The 20,648-nt window shown below is 50.3% G+C and overlaps 1 protein-coding gene across 5 annotated transcripts; it reads left to right on the top strand.

The window, feature by feature from the left end:
* Positions 1 to 1,974: 1,974 nt before the first annotated feature.
* BCL6 (BCL6 transcription repressor) lies at positions 1,975 to 20,427 on the top strand. 5 transcript variants are annotated; one of them, XM_051782321.1, is made up of 10 exons: positions 1,975 to 2,098; positions 10,843 to 10,881; positions 11,898 to 12,065; positions 13,122 to 13,343; positions 13,468 to 14,451; positions 15,039 to 15,220; positions 16,293 to 16,460; positions 17,535 to 17,665; positions 18,055 to 18,192; positions 19,115 to 20,427. In XM_051782321.1, exons 3-10 carry the CDS (start codon positions 11,905 to 11,907, stop codon positions 19,256 to 19,258), a joined length of 2,130 nt encoding a protein of 709 aa, XP_051638281.1. In that variant the 5' UTR covers positions 1,975 to 2,098; positions 10,843 to 10,881; positions 11,898 to 11,904; the 3' UTR covers positions 19,259 to 20,427. The 5 variants fall into 5 exon arrangements, with proteins under 5 accessions (XP_051638281.1, XP_051638280.1, XP_051638283.1 ...); XM_051782320.1 differs by having other exon boundaries at positions 1,976 to 2,098; positions 11,894 to 12,065; XM_051782323.1 differs by lacking the exon at positions 1,975 to 2,098 and adding an exon at positions 9,457 to 9,540 and having other exon boundaries at positions 11,894 to 12,065.
* The last annotated feature ends 221 nt before the right edge of the window (positions 20,428 to 20,648 follow it).

Here is a 20,648-nt window from a genome sequence, read left to right as displayed (position 1 = left end):
CGCACAAGTCACTCAGCTCCGGCTGCGCTCACTCCCTGGGAATTACATAGTGCGTTTTAACTACAGGAAAGCCGTCTCTCCAGCATATCTGTACCACCGCAAGTGTCTCGGGAGTACCATCCCTGTGTTGCCACCGGGCTATTTTTAATGACGAGTCGTATTAGCAGAAGGGCTTTCTTCCTAATTTATTCCCCCCCCCCCGCCCTTGCTTTAAAGCGTTTCGGTTCAAGAGCTCAGCTGAGAAATCAAAATAAAGGCAGCAGCCGGGGACTCTGTGTCCACGGTGGCCGCTCCGTGGGCTCGTCGGTGGTGGAATCAGTAGCTCCGAGCAATTGCACGAGTGGACCGAGGGCACCGTGACCTGCGGTGGTTGTTCTCGTAAACAAATTTCTATTAATCACCAGGGCCCGGGAATGCCATCGCAGCCCGGAGAGTGCTCTCTCCTGCTCCCCACAACCCCGACCAGCCCCTCGCAGCCCAAATACCCGACTAGGAAAGAAAACTGAGCGATCTGAACCACCCCCAAACCATACGCTCGCAGCAGGCCCCCTCGAAATAAATACGCAAGGCTGGGAGACAGGGGCAGAAATCTCCACAGATTTACATACAGGGCAATACATTTCCATACAGGAGCGGAGAAGGTTGAGGTGACAGGTCCCCTCCCTCTGCACCCCCTGCAAAAAGCACTCGAAATACAGATTGCCAAGGTTTTGCATTATTCCCCCCCCCACCTCCCAGCAAAGGCCTTTGCCCAGCAATAAGCAAAAAGTGCAGAAATAAAACCTTCTTCCAGAAAAGCCATAGCGATTTTCCATCCCCAGCACAGTTAGACACTTCCATACAAGCAGAATATTTATAGACTTACAGGTTATTTTGCAACAATAACAACAACAGCTACACAGAATCAACCCACCACTCCAGAGTCCTGGAAAGGAAAAGAGAAAACGGATGGGGGAAAAAAAATAAAAGAAGAAAAAGAAGAAGAAATCATCAAAATCATCTCTTTTTTTGTCTGTAGAATCCTGGCAAATAAATAAATAAATAAATAGAAATTAAAAATAACCCCAAAAAGGAATATGGGAAGCTCGTAAGGGACGGTCTTTAAAGAAAAAGCTTCTTTCCCCAAGAGTAAATCCCATTGGAGACCCTGAGCCGAGTGTGGCTGTTTGTAAAAAATTATTAAAAAACCTCCAACTGATTGAGGGGAAAAAATAATTAAAAGAAAAGAAGTAAAAATCCATTGCAATGCAGCAGGCTCCTGGCTTTGCTCGCTGGGTTGTTTGGTTGGTTTGGTTTGGGGTTTTTTGGGGGGGGAGTGGGAGGGTGTTTTAGAAACGCGAAAGTGACCCCCTGCCCCAAAATAAATAAAAAAAAAAAAATTAAAAAATTAAAATAGTTAAAAATATATAAAAAAAATTAAAGGCGCGTTTTTGGGGGGGGTGTTTTTCTGGTCAGATCCCTTCGCTCTTTTTCGGAGAGGAGTGGGATAAAAAAAAAAAAAATACAAAAAAAAAAAAGAGAGAGAAGAGAAGCGGGGAGTTGGGGGGTGAGATGTGTGTTTGCACCGCCCGGAGCTGCTCCCCGGGACCCCCCGTTCCCGTTCCCGTTCCCGTTCCCGTTCCCGTTCCCGTTCCCGTTCCCGTTCCCGTTCCTGCCGCCGCCGCCGCCGCCGCCGCCGCCGCCGCCGCTCGGTCCGCGCCGCGCGCGCTGCTCCGCGCCCGCGCGCCCCCCACGTCACCGGCGGCACCCGCCGCCACGTGACCCCGCCGGCCGGGCGCGACCACCGCGGGAGGGGGGGCGCGGGCGGGGGGACGGGCGGGGGGCGGCACGGAGGGACCCCCGCCGCCGCCGCCGCCCTCACGGGGTGCGCGCCCACCGCGCTGGGCGCCCGATGGGGGCGGCGCGGAGGGGCAGCGCACCCCGGGAGGGCCGCGGTGGCGGGGAAGGCGCGGAGGAGGGAGGTCCGTGGCCCTCCCCGTGCTGAGCGCAGTGGTAGAGTCCGCAGCTCAAATTCCGAGAATTGGGCTCTGTTGATTCTTAGAACTGGGGTTCTTAGAAGTGGTGATGCAAGGAGTTTCTAGGAAAGCCCGGAGACCAGGTGATTGCTGCTTCTATTGCCGCGGCCGATTTTACCCTTTAATTCTCTCGCTCGCTTTTTTTTTTTTTCTCTCCATTTTTTTTTCCCTCCTCTTTCCCTCCCTGCCCCGCTCCGACGCTTGGCGCGGAGCCGCCTCTATATATTTCTACCCATTTTTTTTTCTCTCCCTCCTCTTTCCTTCCCCCCCTTTCCCGCTGCAGGTGCCCTTTATTTTTTTATTATTATTATTATTATTGTCATCTCCTCAATTTAAAATTTTTTCCTTGCTTTATTTATTTATTTAATTCACACACACATCCCCCCCTTCTTTCCTTGTCCGCTGTCAGGGGAGAAAAAAATTAGGGAAATAGGGGTGCCTGCATGTTTCTAACGCTGGGAGCGTGTATACGGGGAGGGGAGCGGCGGGGAGGTGGGGGTGTCTCCCCTCGCTGTCCTCTCCCGGGGATTATCGGTTATCTGGGATTATTGGCTTTCCCACACGCGTGACGGCCGGGTGGGGACGGGGGGGACGGTGGCGGCTCCTCTCTGCACCTGCAGCCACCCCGCGGGCGCAGGACGGCGGCGAGCGCTGGCGGCCGCTGGGCTTGTGGCGTGACTCGGGGTCCGCTCTCAATGGCTGGATCCCTTGGTCGGGGTGTGTTATTTTTCTTTTCCTTTTTTTTTTTTTTCCCTCGTCCTTTTTTTTTTTTTTTTAATTTTATTTTTTTTTTTTTTTGGTGCGTGTTGTGTCGCTGTTGTCGTTTCGCCACCGCACGAAGCCGCCGCGGAGCGGAGCGGGGCTGGCGGCAGCGCGGGGGCTCGGCGGCACCGGGCACCGGCCTTTCCGCATCGTCCTCCCTCCCTCTCTATTTCTATTATTAAATCATTATTATTGTTATTCCCCTCCCCGGTGCAACCGCGAAAGGGCTGGTGCGTTTTGCAACCTGTGGCGGGGCTGCGCCGCGATCTGTCAAGCCCCGGGCTAAGAGCGGGCGGTGATGGAGAAGACTTGCGGCATTTCCCTGCCCGGGGAAGGGGGGAGCCCGCGGGGAGGCTCGGCCGCCGCCGGCTGCCGGCCCCGGAGCACGGCGGAGCGCCGGCCCGGGGCGGCGGAGAACCGCGCTCGCCTCGACGGGGCGTGCGGGGCGTGCGGCTGCCGGCTGGGGAACAAACGGCGATGCAAAACTCGGGAAGGGGGTAAAAGTGTGTTAAACGACTCTGAATATGACGAGGAGGGTTGAAAATAATAATAATAATAATAATAATAACGATGATGATAATAAAAATAATAATAATAATAACAACAACACCCGCGGGGAGGAGAGGGAGTGCCCTGCCGGGAGGAAGGCAGCCGGCGGGGCAAGCGGAGCGCGGCCGTGCGAGGGATGGGGTCTGTGGCGCGATGCGGGGAGAGCCCCCCGCTGCCCCCATCGCAGCCCTTCCCCTGTGTTTACTACCGCGGCGGACTTGGCGCGGAGACAGGCGCTCGTAAATCTGCCGCCGGCAGCGGCGGGGCTGGCCCCCGGCCACACGCTATTCCTGGAGCGAGCGGCGCGGGGAGCCGCGCAACCCCCGCCCCGCGCCGCTGCACCCCCCGCGCCCCCAAACCCGCCAAAAGCGGGCAAGGAAGGGAGAGGGCTGTTTGGTTTGGGGTTTTTTTTTGTTGTTGTTGTTGTTAGGTGCGCGTTCTTGTGTGCGTGTGTGTATTATTTTTTTGCACACGCACACACACACCCCCTTTAAAAATAAAGGGCAAAACAAAACCGAAAAAACCCAACTTTGTTATGAAAACTTTTCGTGGTCGGGCGGCAGCGACCTCTCCCGGCCACCCCCCCCCCCCCCCGCCCCCCGCTATCCTCCCCCCCCTCCTGTAGTTTGCAAAGTCACAGTATGAAATGTTATGAAATCGCCTCTTGGGAAGGAGGGAAACAGAAAGCAAGGCGTTTGTTTAGAAAAATCCACGGCGGCCTCTCAGATGTGCCTAAAAAGCTGCCTTTGACCCCCCTGTTGCATTTCCAGGGAAGAAGCAAATCTGGGCTTAAAATCATGAGTCAAAATCAACAAAAACAAACACGGCCCCGTTTAGTTTTTTCCACTGACTTCAGTAGGTGCAGGATCAGTGCGAAGGGAGGTTGGGGCCAGATGGATGAGGCTCAGTGAGAAGTGTTGCATTGGTCCGACATCTCTGTTTGGAGCCAAATTCATACCTGTGCCAGTGGACGTGTCAGCAGGGCTGGGTTTGGAACAGGCCATTATTTGATCTGGGGATGCTTATTGATTCCTCTCTCAAACTTTTAAATGCTTTAAAAATTATCGTTTGGGGTATTGTTTCAAGGGTTTAAAGGATGTAAGCTTTCGGAGCAAATACAGACTTATTCCTGCAGTCCTTGAGGGGGTTGCAGTTCAAAAATTGCTTAAAAAATATTTTAGGGAAAAGCTCTCCTTATATTAACGTGGGGGGGTGGAACCTGAGATTGTTATTTTTCTCCTAAGGGTAGGATCGCAGGTTTAAAAACTTGCATTATAAATGGCAAATGTTGCCCCATGAAACAAATCACCAAGCCTTTAAAATATTCAAAGGGTGTCTAGCAATTTTCCAGGAGAATGGATAATTGCATTGTTCCAGTAAGAAAAGAGTTCATTTCTCAGCATTCAGTTTTGACTGGCAAAACAGATCAAGGATCTCTCGAGATGCATTTAAATTCCAATTTCCAATCCTCCTCAGTTCTGACTGTCTGAGTCAATATTGGGAGAGGAAGTGGAGGTTAACTGGTTAGTTATTATTGTGAAGGAAGAAGTCGGAATGAGAAGTGATTCTTACAAATCCCACCCCAAAAACAAAAAAAAAAGGGGGGGAAAAAATCCGTCAAAAGTCTTTGTGACACTTTTTAGACAACCCTGTTTGCAGCGCAGGGAGGATTCAGCCGGCTGTCGGATGAGACAAAAATAAACCTAGCAGAAACATTAAGTTTTTCAAAACAAGGCTGGAAAAGCTCATAAAAATAATGTTGCTCAGACGCGTTTTAAGAGGAACAGAATTACATCGACAAAATTATATGTTTTCCAGGTTTGGTTGGGGTGTTTTATTTTCCAAGGGGAAAAATTGCTCCTGCAGCAAAGCGAACTGGTGCCATCTAGTGTCATTTCTCGCCGCTCCGCACGGGGCTGGCGGGGCCGGCAGCCTCGGGAGAGTGGGAACATGTTTATTAACTGCTTATTAAAAAAAGAAAAAAAAGTGCTTGCCAGCTAGGAGGAAGGTGGCGGAGGAAACTCTGGATGCCACTGAACTTACTTAAGGAGCCTAATTGGAAACAACCGAGTGCTTATTAAAGTCACTGACATTTCCATATGGAGTTCTCTCTGGGTCTAGTCATGAAATCACATGTGAAAATCTTTCCGAGTTGTGGTGCTAATCTGCCCTTGAATTTCTGCCTAATTTAGGATGCATCGTAAATCTATGCTCTTTTTTTTTTTCTTTTTCTTTTTTTTCTTTTTTTTTTTAATCTTTTTTATTTTGGTCAGTGAATGGCAGCAGTCCAATATTAATTTGTAAGAACAGTTTTTGGGTTTGGATTTTTTTTTTTTTTTTCATAGTAAACAGCAATGTTATCCTCAAAATTCCATTACAAATACAGGTGGTAAAACTTTGTGAGACAGTCCTGTGTTGTAGGACTGTCCTCTCATTTTATGTGCATACTCCATGAAAAAGAAAATCTTCTTAGAAAGTCTATAGATTAATAAAATGAAGATCTAACCAGTAGGTGCATTTCTCAGTGTGCAGCTTATCTACCTTCATATATTTATGGTGTTAAGGTTGAAGAGCCGTTTCATGCCTGCTTTAGTCTATGTGCTATAATATCTGGGCTGTGAGCCTCACTCAAAGAGCTTTTACTGGTTCAGTTGGAACCCGAAATGTTGTTTTCAGGTTTCTGAGAAGTTGGTAAAATCTAAATTTGGTGAAAAGTTGCCTGTGTGCTCATAACCTCTTGTTCCATTTTATAGTAGCATGGGAGTCTATAAACGGGAGCCTTGTATGCCGAGTGCCTGTATTCTTCTCTAGATCTATTTTTAAACCATTCTTCTGTTTGGCAAAAAGTGACACTTGGTTTCCATGTTTACAGCAGGCATTGGCAAACCTCAGGAGTTCACAGTTTGCAGTTTGGTTAGATCAGTATCCAAAAGTCAGGATCTGACCAGTAAACTCCTTCAGACTGCAAATTTAGACTGCAATTGTAGTCCTCCTTTTTTTTTTTTTTTTTTTTTTTTTTTTTTTAAATCCATGCTAGATCTCATCGCTGCAGGATGCTGGCAGCCAAAAGACACACACCCCTAAATCAGAGCAAGCATGTAGTCTTCAGGACTGCTTTAAAACCCCCATAATCTCAGTGGAGCTTCACATCTAAATCGGAGGGAGAACTAAGGGCAGTGAGAGAGGGGTAGGAAATTTTTGGTCTATATCGTTTTCCTCCCTCTTTTTCTCCCGGTCAGTTGATGCCTTTGGGCTGTGCACTGTGTACCCATGAGGAATGTCAGACCCTTGTTTATGGGGGGGAAAGCTTGGGACAAGTGTGCTGCGGGACAGTGGGTCCCGAAGAAGGTGTCCTGTAGGATCAGGCACCCTCTAAAATATGGGCCTCCTTAAATCCGTTTAGTTAAATATAGGGGTGAGGGGATATCTCTCCCCTGACCAAAGCACCCCAAGCTGTGTATGTGTCTCGTCCCATCCAGGCGGGATGCCAAAGCAGTTCCTTACTGCCAAAATGAGCTGTGCCACCCTCAGCCCCAGGAGAATAGAAACAGGGAGGGTCGGGCTGGTGCTGGCTGGTGATTTTCTGCCCTGGTGTGGGGTAGGAATGATGAGACACCTCCTTGGAGCCCAGCGGGGCCAGGGATCTGGCTCAGCTGCTGGGGACACTGGGCTCCAGCTGCACCCCACTGTCGGGTTGGCATCTTGGTGCAGGGCTCAGTGTTGACAGGGCATGGAGTCTGTCTCCCGTGCTCTGGAGTAGCTCCCTCGATTTCAGCCGGGACGTGGTTCCTGCCTTCCCTTGAAAAATTAATGTGCCAAATTGCTTGGGGTCGTTTGAAATGCTGAGGAAGGCTGGAGTCCTCGCTTCCCAAGGGCACGCGCTGCCTCTGCCTCACAGCCAGAGCTTGGCTCTGTAGAGGGCAGGGGAGTCCTTTTTAGTAGGAAAACATTGGAGGCAGTTTTAGCGTGCTTACCCCCTCCCTCCTCTGCATTTTCTTCTGCAAAGACCAAAACAATGTGGAGACTTGAGCCGGGCCAGCTTTCAAGGGCAATCCTTTAAACCCTCTTTTGAAGTACAAACTAAAGTTTCCTGCAGTGCTCGAGAAAATATGTGGTTTTCCTGGTTCCAAATGCTGATAATAAACCCGTCCAGATAATGTATTGCATTTCCTAGAAACATTTGTTTGCTGGCAGGAAATTGGATCAGATTGAGACCGCTCGATAGAGCGAGTGCAATCCACTCACGGAAAGGGTACGGTGGAAAATACAACAGGGCTTGCACTAGTGATGCTGCTTTTGATCTGTGCTGACGCTGTGCACTAGGACTTCTCTCGGTCTCCTCTTGGGTTATTATTAACCCAGCCACGTTTTGGCCTAGACACCAACCAGAAGCTACTAAATTAATAAAACTCTGCTGTGACAGCTAAAGGACGTTTAGTGCCCCCAGATTGCATGGTATCAGGAAAGCTGAGCTGAGTGCTTGCTCACCCCCAACCAAAAGCTTCTTCACCATGGCATGTAGCACCCATGACTCCTGATGGTGGGGAGGGGAGGGAAGCCACCCACACCCCATCCCGTTTTCTTGGTTGTCCCCCTGGTCCCTGTTCAGCAGAAACCAGGCATTCCTTGGCAGGGTGGAGAGGCAGCTGGCGCTGTGCCCTGGGCAGAGGGGATGTTCTCATGGGGCTGGGACCCTGCAGGGTGCGGGGACTGGAGAGGAGGGGGAGCAGGATGGAGCTTCCCCTGGGCGGGCAGTTTCGGCGCACTGTGTGGGATGAGGCTGTGGGGAAGGAAGACTTCACCCAACCACCCCTTCAAGGTGGTGTGAGTCGGCGCTGCAGGCTCTGGAGGGGTAGGAGATTGGGGCCCAGGGCAGGGGAGTGATTGGTGCCCTCCTCCTGGCTATGTGCATGGGGGTGGGAGAAGGGTTAAGACCACAGGGGATCCCCTATCCAAAGAAGGATAGGGGAGCAAGGAGTTCCCTGCTGTGTGCGGAGTGGGAGGAGGATGGATGAAAAGGAATTCTCTATAACTGGGAGAGTGGATGGATGGGGAGGCATGGTGGAAAGATTAACTGGGGAGGAAGTCCCTGTTTCTCCCCTTTGCCCCTGGGGTGAGGGAGCTGAGAGGGTCTCCCCTTTGCATGAGGTTGAACTGAAAGGGGTTCCCCTACACGAAGGTGCACCCTCCCTATGCTCGCTGAGCTGGCTGCAGGGAAGGCAGAGCCAGCCCTGGGCTCTTTTCCAGGAATGGGTTTTCTCGGGGAGGTGCCGGCAGGGAAGGGCTGTTCCCTGAACCGCTGGGGCAGACCCATTGCCTTCCTGGAAGGCAGCAGCAGTGACAGTCCCATGAGACCACCCCCAAAATGGGCTCTTTGCCTAATCCAAACCTTCCTCTATGGGTACAGCAAGCCCTGGTGTGCAGCCTCGAGCACTGCTAGAGAGCCCACACCTACAAGGTACTGGGCAGGAAAACTGGAGGGGGGGCATGGGATGGTGCTCTGTCCCCAGCTGAGCCTGAGGGAGCCTCGTGGGCGTTGAGGGGGTTGTGGATGGCAAAATCCATACTTGGCTGCAGCGGTTTTTCCTGCTTCCTGTCAGATTGCTGCTCCTTTTTGTCCCTTTTTCTTCTGATCTCTGGTCCAAGCATCCTCCCCTGTTGGGGTACAGAGCTGGTGCTGTGCAGAGACTGGGAAGGGCAGGGTTAAGGCGACTCAGCACACTGAGGGGAAGGAAAGCCCCTTTCCCCCTGCATGCCCACATCCTGCAGCCGGGAGCTGCTTGGGATGCACCTGCCTGACTCCCGGGGCTTTGGGCGTTTCAGCAGCACTGCGCTGGGAGGGATAATTTGGGGGTGGGGGCAGCTGTGCTGGGGGTTCCAGCTCTGGGAGAGAAGCCAGGTGTCTCCCGAGGCGGTGCTGCGGCTTCACTGTGGGTAAGGGAATTTGGTGACAGCAGCAGCTTCTCACGTGATGCTCACGGGTGCAGAGTTTGTCTCGCAGTTTGTAACTCTGTTGGTTTACAGATGGGTCACCTCCTCATGTCTGTGACGCTGAGATGGCTCCCTGGAGCCTGGGAGATTACAGCTGCCAATGTAGCCAAGGTTGGGATGCCACTGGCTGCCCCAGATGCATGCATCTGCTCATATGGATGCACGGGTGTGTGCTGGGCTCCTTGCAGAACGGCATGAGTCCCTTGGCTTGCAACTGATGATAGTGAGTGGCTGGCAGTGAGCATGTACAGAAAGGTCAGAGTCTGCAGTGTTTGGGAAATGAGTCACTTTTTGTATGTGTGTAAAGTTTTAAGCTGGCCAAGCTCACGGCGGCTCTGAAGATTTGCGTTTGATGGCTGGAATGAGGCTGTAAGACACCCTTCTGGGGTTTGTGTGTAATACCTTGCCTTAAATCTCATCTCTTCATCCTGGTGTCTCTGGGGATGTTAGGGGAGCTTGAGCTCCAGATCTGCACATCTCCCACAAGGGAGAGGGGAGAAGACACTTGTCCTCACAGGGATGGATGGGCTTTCTGCAAGTGCTGGCAGTCTTAGAGTCTCCATCCAGTGTCTGGGGGTTGGTCCTCAAAGTAGTGTGATGAAGATCTTGGGGTTTGTTTGTTCACTTATTCATTTGGCTTCTACCTGCTGGGGTGACTGCCTGAGGACCTTTTTTCTGCATTGGTGGCAGATCAATTGTCTTTGGTTTTAAGTAAATTTGGGAGGAATAGTACGAGTTCTGGAAGGCAGTTAACTCCTAGGTTTCCTTGCTGTTCTGCCCCAGCTACATTGCCTGTGAAGCCAGTGGCTGGAGACACGGCTTGTGGTTTTAGGGGAAGGCTTTTGCAGCAGCAAGAGGAAGACATTTCTTCTGGGTCCTCATCTGTCTCCACCACTGGCTTCCTATGCAGTCCTGGCCAAGTCACTTTGATACTTGATACCTATATCCTCCCGAATCTGTTCAGCAATCCCATCTTAGGGCATTTGCACCAGCTGGGGCATGTGGGTATTTTGACAAGGGCAGAAGGTGTTTTGGAGGACTGTATTCAGGCTCTTTCCAGGCTTCTGAGCAGAGTGGCAGCAGATGTTTGTGTACATGTCATACCTGTTAACAGGGTGCTGGGAAAATGGCACGGGTCTTGAGTGTGGCACTGGACAGGAATTCAGTCTTGGCATGAGAAGAGTTATCTCTGAAAGAAGTGGTGAGAAAATTCTCGCTTGACTTCCCTTCCCCACTTGCCTTTAAGTTCCTGAGTCATGGAAATGAAAATCTCCTTGGCATACGCCCATGGTTTGGCCTAGAGGGTGTGGAAGAAGCTATGATTGGATTCTCAAAGCCTGTGGTTGTGATAAGAACGTACTGTACCGGAAGAAACAAATGTTAACAAACCTTCTACTCTCCAATAAGGTTATCTCTAGCTTTTATCCAACCGATACTCGAACAAAACAGCCGGTTTGTGTCCTGCCATGGCCAATTCATAATTACCAGCTAATGCGGCGTTTGTTTTCTTGTGCTTTATTTGTAGGTTTGAAAGAAACTTTTGGACTGTGAATTGAGGCATTGGGTATGTAAATTTAAATTTTGTGCTTTCCCTCCTAACCTCCCTCCCCCTTCCCTTTAAACATGTGGAATGAAATGTTTCATTAGAACCAGCTGGAATTTGTTTTCAGGAGAGCAGCTGCTCTGTAGAAAATACTGTACATTCATATGTTGCTGGGGTGGGAGGAGGAGTCAGGATTATGAGAGGAGGTTGATCATGGAGGAATTTCATGCTGAAGGTGCACGTTCCAGCCCAAACTTCAGGCAGGAAGATATGGGCCATCTTGGGCACTAGTTGGCAGAACACCTGAGATGGTGTTTGGAGAAGGCTTCAGGTTCCTCGACTTACCCAAGCCTTGCTCACTGGGAGAGACTGGGCTATGGTGTGGGTAGCAGCCCAGCAGGTTAGATGAGTTCTACTTCTCACCAGTTCATTGGGAAACTGTGGACAGGTCTTCTCCAGAGTGGCCACCACTTGGGAGTAGGAAGGTAGTTTCCTGTGGGTGAGGGCTGTTGCTCCACTATGGGCTGGATTTTTTCCAAATGTTGAAATCATTCAGCTTCAGTTGGGACCTTAAGGCTTGTTTTGAATTCTTTGGCTGAATTTACAGCCAGACATCAGACAGGTGAGGGGAATGGCTCCTGAGGAAAATCTGAGGGCTGGGAGCTGTGTTCAGACCTTCGTGGAGATGAACCTGAATGGGAGGAGTGGGCTGGGCCACCATGGGCGAGGCAGGGGGAAAAAGGAGACAGTGAGCTAATTCTCAGAAGGCTCTGTCCACCTTTGCTCACCAGCTTGCAGGGTGGGATGAGACATGCCAGGTCTTGCTGTCAGCCAGGGGACCTCACTAGAAAGACTGGCAGGAGTGTGGTGTGGTGCAGGGCTGATTGCTTTGGGACCAAGGAACTGGTGCTGCCCCTACAAGGGGCAGTTGGCCATCTAAGCCTGTCCCAGAGCAGCAGCTGTCTCTTCACTGGGTTTAGAGTACTTACCTGGCTGTTCCTCCGTTCTCATCTTCCTTCTGCTTCTGTTCCAGGCAGACTCAAGATGGCCTCGCCAGCAGACAGCTGCATCCAGTTCACCCGCCACGCGAGCGATGTCCTCCTCAATCTCAACCGCCTTAGAAGCCGGGATATCCTGACTGATGTTGTCATCATTGTGAACCGGGAGCAGTTCAGAGCCCACAAAACAGTCCTGATGGCCTGCAGGTGAGAGCAGGGTCCTTCCCTGCCTCTTTCCCTGCTCCCTCAGCCTTTGGCTGTCAGCAGCACTGCTGCAGTCCTAAGAGGGCTCATGGGGTTCACAGACAGGGAAGCAGAGACAGAGAAGCAGAACTGAAAGAGGATGCCCAGAAATTTGTACCTGTAGTAGGATTATAGCTGAGACCTTTCCCTTCCAGCACACTAGAGCTGAGACCTTTTCCCTCCAGCACACTGCCCTCACCTCTCTCCTTCTGTGCCCACATCTGCCCACATACAGCCTATGGAGACAAAGAGGAGTGCAGCAGATGTGAGGCACATCCCTGAGAGGGGAGGAGAGGGAGGGCTGAATTCTCACTGGGGTGAGAGAGTCCTCTGTGACTGAGGTGTCCCCTGCCACTGCTATTTTTAGAGCTATTACTCCCTGGCTCTCAGACTGCTGCCTGCTCCCACCTTTGTTGATTTTTTTTTTCAAAGCCTGATGGGGTCTGAAATCCCTTTGCAGCTCCTAGGATTGCTGGAATTGCTTCCTATTGAACACTAGTTAATATCCCACCATTTCCCAGCTGAATTATGGCAGATGCCTTCCAGGGTCTCTTGCTGACAAGGTATAAAGATTTGAAAAAACCAAGCTTTGACTATTGCAACATCTGAAAAATGTTTTGCCAACATTTCCCTTTTTTTTAATTTTTCTGTTTTAAGAGTGAGCATGGCTGCCCCAAGAGACTTGTGAAAGAAATGAGTCACAATGGGAAGGGGGTGGTGGTAAGAACAACAATGGAAAAAAAAAAAGAAAGGGGGAATTTCTAAATGGAGGTAGTGGGGAGTTGTTGAGCAGGTGAGATCTAAAAGCAGGCTGTTCCAGTTGGGAAAAGTGCAGTGCAGAAGACGCTTACTAAGCTGAGAAACCAAGCTTGATAATAAGGGGGAAGCTCAGGGAATTCTGTAATTGCCTCCTCCTCCCTTCCCATTCATGAACCCCTCTGTGCTCAGGGATTTCAGACAAATTCTTTCTTCCTCTGAATTGTCATAACACTTGTATTCTCTACTGTCTCCTCTCTGCAGTGGCCTCTTCTACAGCATCTTCACTGACCAGCTCAAGTGCAACTTGAATGTCATCAACCTGGACCCTGAAATTAACCCTGAGGGGTTTTGCATCCTCTTGGACTTCATGTATACATCCCGCCTGAACTTGAGGGAGAACAATATCATGGCTGTGATGGCCACGGCACTCTACCTGCAGATGGAACATGTGGTTGATACCTGCCGAAGGTTTGTGAAGTCTAGGTGAGTGCCATGGGTGAACTTTGGGGGTGTTTGGGTGAGCAGAGGAAGAACTCACAGTATCTGCAAATGTGCTCTTACGGGCTGAAAGTGACTATGTCTCCCTCCCTTTTTTCCCTGATTCCAGTGAAGCAGAGATGGTGTCTGCTATGAAGACTCCAAGGGAAGAGTTTTTGGCTGGACGGATGCTGGGCCACCCAGAGGTGATGGCTTATCGGAGCAGAGATGTCTCAGAGAACGGCATGCCTCTCCAAAATGGATCCCTCTGCAATGGGAGGGCCTTTGCACCTGGCTTGATCAACAGTTTGTCTGGATCCCCCATTTCCTACCATGGATACAGCCCTCTCCCTCTAAATAGCTTCCTTGTGGATGATGAATTGCGGGAGATGAGGATGCCTCTTTCTGAACTCTCAAGGGCAGGTGCCTTCCCCAAGGAGAGGATCCTGCCATGTGACAGCTCCAGGACAATCCCCACCGAGTACGTAAGAACCATCACCGACATCTCTGCCAACATGTGCCACGCTACCATCTATGCTCCAAAAGAAGGTGCTGCTGAAGAAGCCAGGAGTGACATGCACTACAGCGTAGCCTCTGGCCCCAAACCTGTCATCCCTTCAGTCCGAAACAATCCCTATTTCCCTTGTGACAAAGTGGCCAAAGAGGAGGAGCGGACCTCTTCAGAGGATGAGATCAGCCAGCACTTTGAGCCCACCAACACCCCCCTGGACCGCAAGGGACTCATCAGCCCCCAGAGCCCACAGAAGTCAGACTGTCAGCCCAACTCACCAACTGAGTCCAGCAGCAGCAAGAATGCCCGTATCGCTCAGAACTCCAGCTCCCTTTTCACCAAGAGCCCCACAGACCCCAAAGCCTGCAACTGGAAGAAGTACAAGTTCATCGTCCTCAACTCTCTCAATCAGAGCACCAAGCAAGACAGTACTGACCAGAACGAAATGGGAACCCTCTCTCCTCGCACCTACGTGCCCATGTCCACCTGCCAGCAGTCCATGGAGCCAGAGCATCTCAATGTGCAATCCCCCACCAAGATAAGTGTGAATGGAGAAGACTCTACTATCCCTCAAGCGAGCAGACTCAACAATATTGTTAACAGGTGAGAATATTTTTACCCCCCCTCCTCTCCCCTGAGAAACAGGTATTCCTGAGTTGCTGAAGAGCGTTTGGAAGTTGTGAAATATCTGTAGCATTGGTATGGGAAGTCCAGTCCTGAGCAGATGGAAGCCTCTGCATTTGGTGGAGTGCTGCTAGTGACATTGGCTGGGTACCTACTGTCCCCACTGTATTGGGGACTGGCAATGGATATGGGAATATTGGGTTGTGAATCTCTGACTCTGGCAGCTCCAGATGATTTCTTTGGAGCCTGGATTTACCTACCCTGGTTTCCACCAGACTCCCTGTGCCTTGAGCTTTTGGCTGGCTGTAAGCGTTGGAGTGGCAAAAGTATCAAGGAACAAAATCATCTGGCCCTGAATGTTCCTAGAGAACTTTGAGGTCATTTGGTGATGGGCACCTGAAGGATTGAGGCTCAAGGACCTGCTGTTGATCAGGGCTATGCTGGGCATCTCACCACAGAGGTGTCCCTATAAAACATGTCTGTCCCTTGTGTCTGGAGGGGTGCAAATAAGGGTCCTGTAGCTCAAGCACAGAAAGAGCCTTCTCAATGTTGCTGTCCTTCCGCAGGTCCCGGGATGGGTCCCCTCGGAGCAGTGAAGGGCAGTCCCCACTGTACATGCATTCGTCAAAGTGCAGCTCCTGTGGCTGCCAGTCCCCACAACATACTGAGATGTGCCTTCATACCCCTGGCTCAAACTTCGGAGAAGAGATGGGGGAAACCCAGTCTGAATACTCTGACTCCAGCTGCGGTGAGTCTTGCATCCCTGGTCATCTTCCTCAACCAGCAGTCAGGGGCTGTACAATCTAGGGGCCCATCGCCCAGTGCTCTGTGACCAAACAGGCAGGCAGACCTATCCTTATGCTGATGGATTCCACAGTGCTTTAAAGTCCCCTCTTAACTCTCTGACCAGCTGTGTGCATGCATGTGGGGGACACATGCACATTGGAATTACTTCCTTCCTCCCTTTCCCCAGCACCATCCAGATACTTTGTGCAGGGAGTTAGTCACCTGCTGCAAACCTGGCAGCTAAGGACAGGAAACAAGTGCACCCCACCCCACCAGAACCACAGGAGAACAAGCTTTACAGATGTAATGACCCTAATGGGGATTGGGCAAGATGGCATGTCTCACGCATCTGTCATGGTATCTTTATTATCGGGGAGCCCAGTGCACACATCTGGAGAAATGCAGATAATGAGGCTTGCAATCTTGTTGCAAAACCCCACAAGCCCAGAAACAGGTATCTCTGAACTCATCTGCCTGTAGCTCAGTGAGGGGGAATGCAGGATTGCACAGAGGGAACCCCTCTGTGGTGACGCTCAAAGCTACACACAGTATTTAAGAGTTGGGCACCCTCCTACTGAGGGTACCTACCTTGTGATTTGGGTGATGATTTTCTTCCCATGCTCAAGGCAGACCTCTCTACATGTAAAGGTTTAAGACCTCTAAAGGTGCTGGAGTTGCTCCAGAGCTGAGCATCCTTTGGAGGATGCCTGATAACTCGGGTGCTTTCATGGACCTCTCTGAAAGATGTCCAGGTGACATGCTGGCTTCCTGGAAGCAGCTTGTGTGGCACTAAAGGAGAGAGAGAGCTCATGATGACTTTGCTTGTTCAAACCGTGCACGTTGTTGCTGTGTGCACAAGGTCAGGAGGTGACAGCACAGTGCGAGCACCACTGACTGTGAACATCTGCACTTGGCTGCTTATTCCAACACTTGCCCTGTCTGCCCCTTCCCTCCATCCGAAATCCATCCCGTGGCCCATCAGAGAGGTGACCTATGCATTGCCCTTCTCATTGCTCTCCTCTCTGCCCTCCCAGAGAATGGAGCCTTCTTCTGCAATGAGTGTGACTGCCGGTTCTCCGAGGAGGCCTCTCTCAAGAGACACTCTCTGCAAGTCCACAGTGACAAGCCCTACAAGTGTGACCGCTGCCAGGCCTCCTTTCGCTACAAGGGGAACCTCGCCAGCCACAAAACCGTCCACACAGGTACTGTGTTTGCCATGGGGACAACTGACTGAGGAGGCTGTGTGTTGATGGGTGTGCAGGCATTTATGGCTGGGTTTGTCCCAGCGTGCAGCATCCTCTGTGTCACAAGCATTCCTGATGGGAAGAGTGAGGTGCTTTTCTCAGCACTGCCAGGGAGCCCTTGGACATAGTGCCAGACCTGGGAATGGGGAGATACCTGCCCTGTGGTAGGGATGGAGCTCAAGCTTCTTTGCTGTAAAGCAGTGGGCACCACTGTTTCTAAAGGTGTCCCACAAAATGAATGACTGGGAGCAGATGTGTGGCCTCCAGGTAACTTCGTGGTAAACTTAAGCAAAAAAAAATTTTAAAATAGTCAAAAGAACATTTAGGGAGAAGTCTCAGATTTATTTTTACATCCTAGAAATCCAGGTCATATCTAGCTTGGCATAAACTCTGCTGATGGGAAAATCTGTGAATGAATGGACTCTGTGAATCAGCACAATGAAAGCTGAGAAAGGAAGGGGATATTAAGGGTTTAGTCATTTGCTGACAAACCCAAGGCTTATTTTATTTCATGCTTTTATTAATGCTTTACTTGTCAACAGCCAGTTCACTAGGTGGGGAAGGGAAATCTGGGCTGCTGCACTAAATTAGACCTAAATTCCTGCAGTCTCAGCTGAGCTCCAGGAGCACTGCACAGGTGGATGAGACAACACAAGTGCCAGGGCAGGGTTCGAGGGTGCTTACTGACAGCTGTAGGGAGATGTAGGTGCCAGCCACTATCCCATGGCCAGGAGCAATGATGCTGTTAATCCTTGCTGGCAGAGCTACCTGACTTCGTCTTGCCCTGAAGGCTGCAGCTCCCAGTCCAAAAAAGAAAGGTCTCCTGAGCTCACCCTGCTCTGGAGACACCCCGAGCTGTCCTAACCCATGCTGCTTGTCCACAGCCATCTCCAAAAGGGACAGGAGTCAGGGCTCATGCTTCATGCCATGGAGTCCAGCACCTGAAGGGACTTAGCTCTGGGGAGCACTATGGGTCCTGGGTGCTGAGCATACCTCTACTTAAGCCCTCACCCTTTCTTTTGGGCTCTGCAGGAGAAAAGCCGTACCGCTGCAACATCTGCGGGGCACAGTTCAATCGACCAGCCAACCTGAAAACCCACACACGCATCCACTCTGGAGAGAAACCCTACAAGTGTGAGACTTGCGGGGCCAGATTTGTCCAGGTGCGTGTGGCCTCTGGGATCTGCGGTTCTGGGGAGGTGGGATGTGGCTGGATCTTCTGCCCAAGACTGGTGATGCCTCATGGCAGGGAGTAGGCTGATAATGACCCAGCTCACTACCTTGGGCAGCTCTTCCCATGGTGTTGTGGGGTAAATGTGGAACTTAAGGTCCATGGGGGACAGTTTGGCTTAGTAGGAAGCCTGACTGTTGGTTGTAGCTACTCTGCTCCATTTGCTCTTAAGGACTGGAGATACCAGACCTCAGACACATGTGGCCCTGATTGCCAGCTAGAACTGTACAGACTAAAGAAAGACATTTGGGCAGAACTCCCGTTCCCATGGGGATGCCCTTGATCCCTGCTGCTGTCCTGACCCAGAGCTGCTCTCTCCAGGTGGCCCACCTCCGTGCTCACGTGCTCATCCACACCGGGGAGAAGCCATATCCCTGTGAGATCTGTGGCACACGCTTCCGGCACCTGCAGACCCTCAAAAGTCACCTTCGAATCCACACAGGAGAGAAACCGTATCATGTGAGTGGCCCTGCTTTTTTGGGGGGGAGGAGGAATCTCAGCTAGGACTAGGGGAGGATGCTGCCAAACCTGGGGTGCTGAGAAGGCAGGAGGGCATTCACATGGGCTGGTTGCAGCTCCCCAATGCCCTTCGCCAGCCTCATGAGGCCCCAGGCCAAGGTCACATCCCTGCTCCTCATGCCCCATCTCCCTCTCCTATATTAGCTGATGCCGATACAGTAGTTTGTCAGGAGTGGCTGTGTTGGAAACACTGACATGCAGCCCAGGCTGGGTGCATCTTAGCTGCTCTTTTCTTCCACCCCATCTGGAAGAAGGTCACACTTCTTCAAATAACTTGGCTTAAATTACAGCTGCCTGCAGTGTGCAGGGATGGGGGAAAGGAGCAGACAGCCTGGCCTGAGCTCCCCTTTGCTGGTGATAACCTGCACCCAGTGAGCAGCCTGCCAGGCCTTGCTTGCAGCCCTGTGGGCTCCCAGTTATTTGCTGGGGCTTTCCTTGCTTTCACCATCTGCTGGAGAGGGAATCAAAGCAGTGATTGTCATCCAAACATCCCTCTGGAGCCATCCAGCTGGACAGGGGTCAAAAGCAGCTCCTGAAATAGCCCTGTAGTTGGTTTGATCATCTAGATATGGAGCTTAGCTCTATGTCCATGAAAGCCAGGCTCTGCTCTCAAGGGACTTTGGCCTTTGTTCACCCCATAAACCTATATATGCTGCTGAAAGCCTGGGATGGGGTGCCGTCAGGTGCTGCTCCTCCCACCACGTTCCCACTTTTCCCCTCGTCCACCTGTATAATGGGGTGCAGCATTCTGGGATCACTGGTGGGGGGACAGGCATTTGGCGTGGACCCCTTGCCCCAAAGGGAAGGCCGTGTCCCCTGCTGTCACGTTTCACACCCTCTACCTTTGCCTCTTTCCCCGCAGTGTGAGAAGTGCAACCTGCATTTCCGCCACAAAAGCCAGCTGCGGCTCCACCTCCGGCAGAAGCACGGGGCCATCACCAACACCAAGGTGCAGTACCGCATCTCGGCGAGCGAGGTGCCTCCGGAGCTCCCCAAGGCCTGCTGAAGGCACAGGATTTCCCAGGAGGAGGTCGTCTTGGGGGGCCAGAGGGGGAGGAGCTGTCCAAAGGATACTTGCAACACTTTAAAAGGAAAAAAAAAAAGAAAAAAAAAAAGAAAGGAAAAAAAATTTGTCACACGATGGAGTGCCTCTAAACCCATAGTACAGATAGGTGGAAAAACATTAGAAATTAAAAAAAAAAAATTACAAATACACGGGTTTTATTTTTCCCAGTTATGTGAAACAAAAGGAAAAAATAAAATTATTCAGATCTTACTGTATATAAAACATTAAAAAAATAAAAATAGTCATTTTAAATGTCTGTGCAGTGGAGTGTTGATAAACTCTGGAGTCTAACCTTCACAGCCTTTGCCGTTTGAAGATGAGGAATGTAATGTTGATTTATGGGAACAGATTTTTTTCTTTTGTATGCAAAATGTGTGTTCTTTTAAAGAGAAAGTATGCTATTAAAGAGAGGGCTTTAACTTTTTTAACCAAAGGTGAAGGAATCTATGGCAGAGTTGTAAATATATATAGATATAAATATATAAATATATATATAAAATAAATATATATAGACCTTTAAAAAAGCTATATTAAAAATATATAAAATGCATTAAAGGCTCAGTTGGACTCTGCAGGCAGAAGCCACTCTGAGAATCTTTATTATGATAGAGCACTTAAGGAGATATTTTAAAGTATTGCATCTGTACAAGTAAGAAAATATTTTGTCTAAATGCATCAGTGTATTTGTATTTTTTTGCAAGTGAAGGTTTACAATTTACAAAAAAGTGTGTATTAAACCAACAAAGCTGCAGAAGGAATTTAAAATAATAATAAAGTGTAATTTTTTTGTTCTAGTTCTCAGTCTGTATATATGTAAAATGTGGTTTCGCACGGTGCCTTTCTTTTCAATGGAAGTTTTCAATGTATGGACTATATTGAGCTCAGTTTCTTCAAGGTACAGCCTGATGTTGCAAAAGAAGATTTGGTGGAACTCTCTAGTGGAGGAATGTTTTATTTTTTTTGGTTTTGGATTTTTTTTTTTGGTCTTATTTTACATGCTTGTGTTATAAACAATCTCGGGAGACAGGGTTTGGGCTGTGTCTAAACTGCATTAATGCGTTCTGTAAAATATAGCTGTACAAATAAAAAAATAAAATGAAGAAAAGTGATGTATGATGGAGTGAGAGGTCTGTTCGTGCCTGTCCTCCCTGAGCAGCTTGAAGACTGGCTGGTGCCTGGGAAGGGACTGAGCATCCCAAGCCCTGGGGTGAGTTCTTGGCTTGGTGCAGCTTTGGCGCTGTGTTGAAGGCAGGAGATTGTTCCAGCATTGAGTGAAGATGGTCTCTGGTATGAGGTCTGAGCAAGATTCAAGCTTGCTGCTCTGCGTCCT

The sequence above is a fragment of the Manacus candei genome, unplaced genomic scaffold (assembly GCF_025592945.1).
Source record: "Manacus candei isolate 608988 ecotype Guabito, Panama unplaced genomic scaffold, ASM2559294v1 h1tg000015l, whole genome shotgun sequence".
Lineage (NCBI taxonomy): Eukaryota > Metazoa > Chordata > Aves > Passeriformes > Pipridae > Manacus > Manacus candei.
Note: the sequence above shows the minus strand (reverse complement) of the source record. Positions and strands in the feature narration are given on the sequence as shown.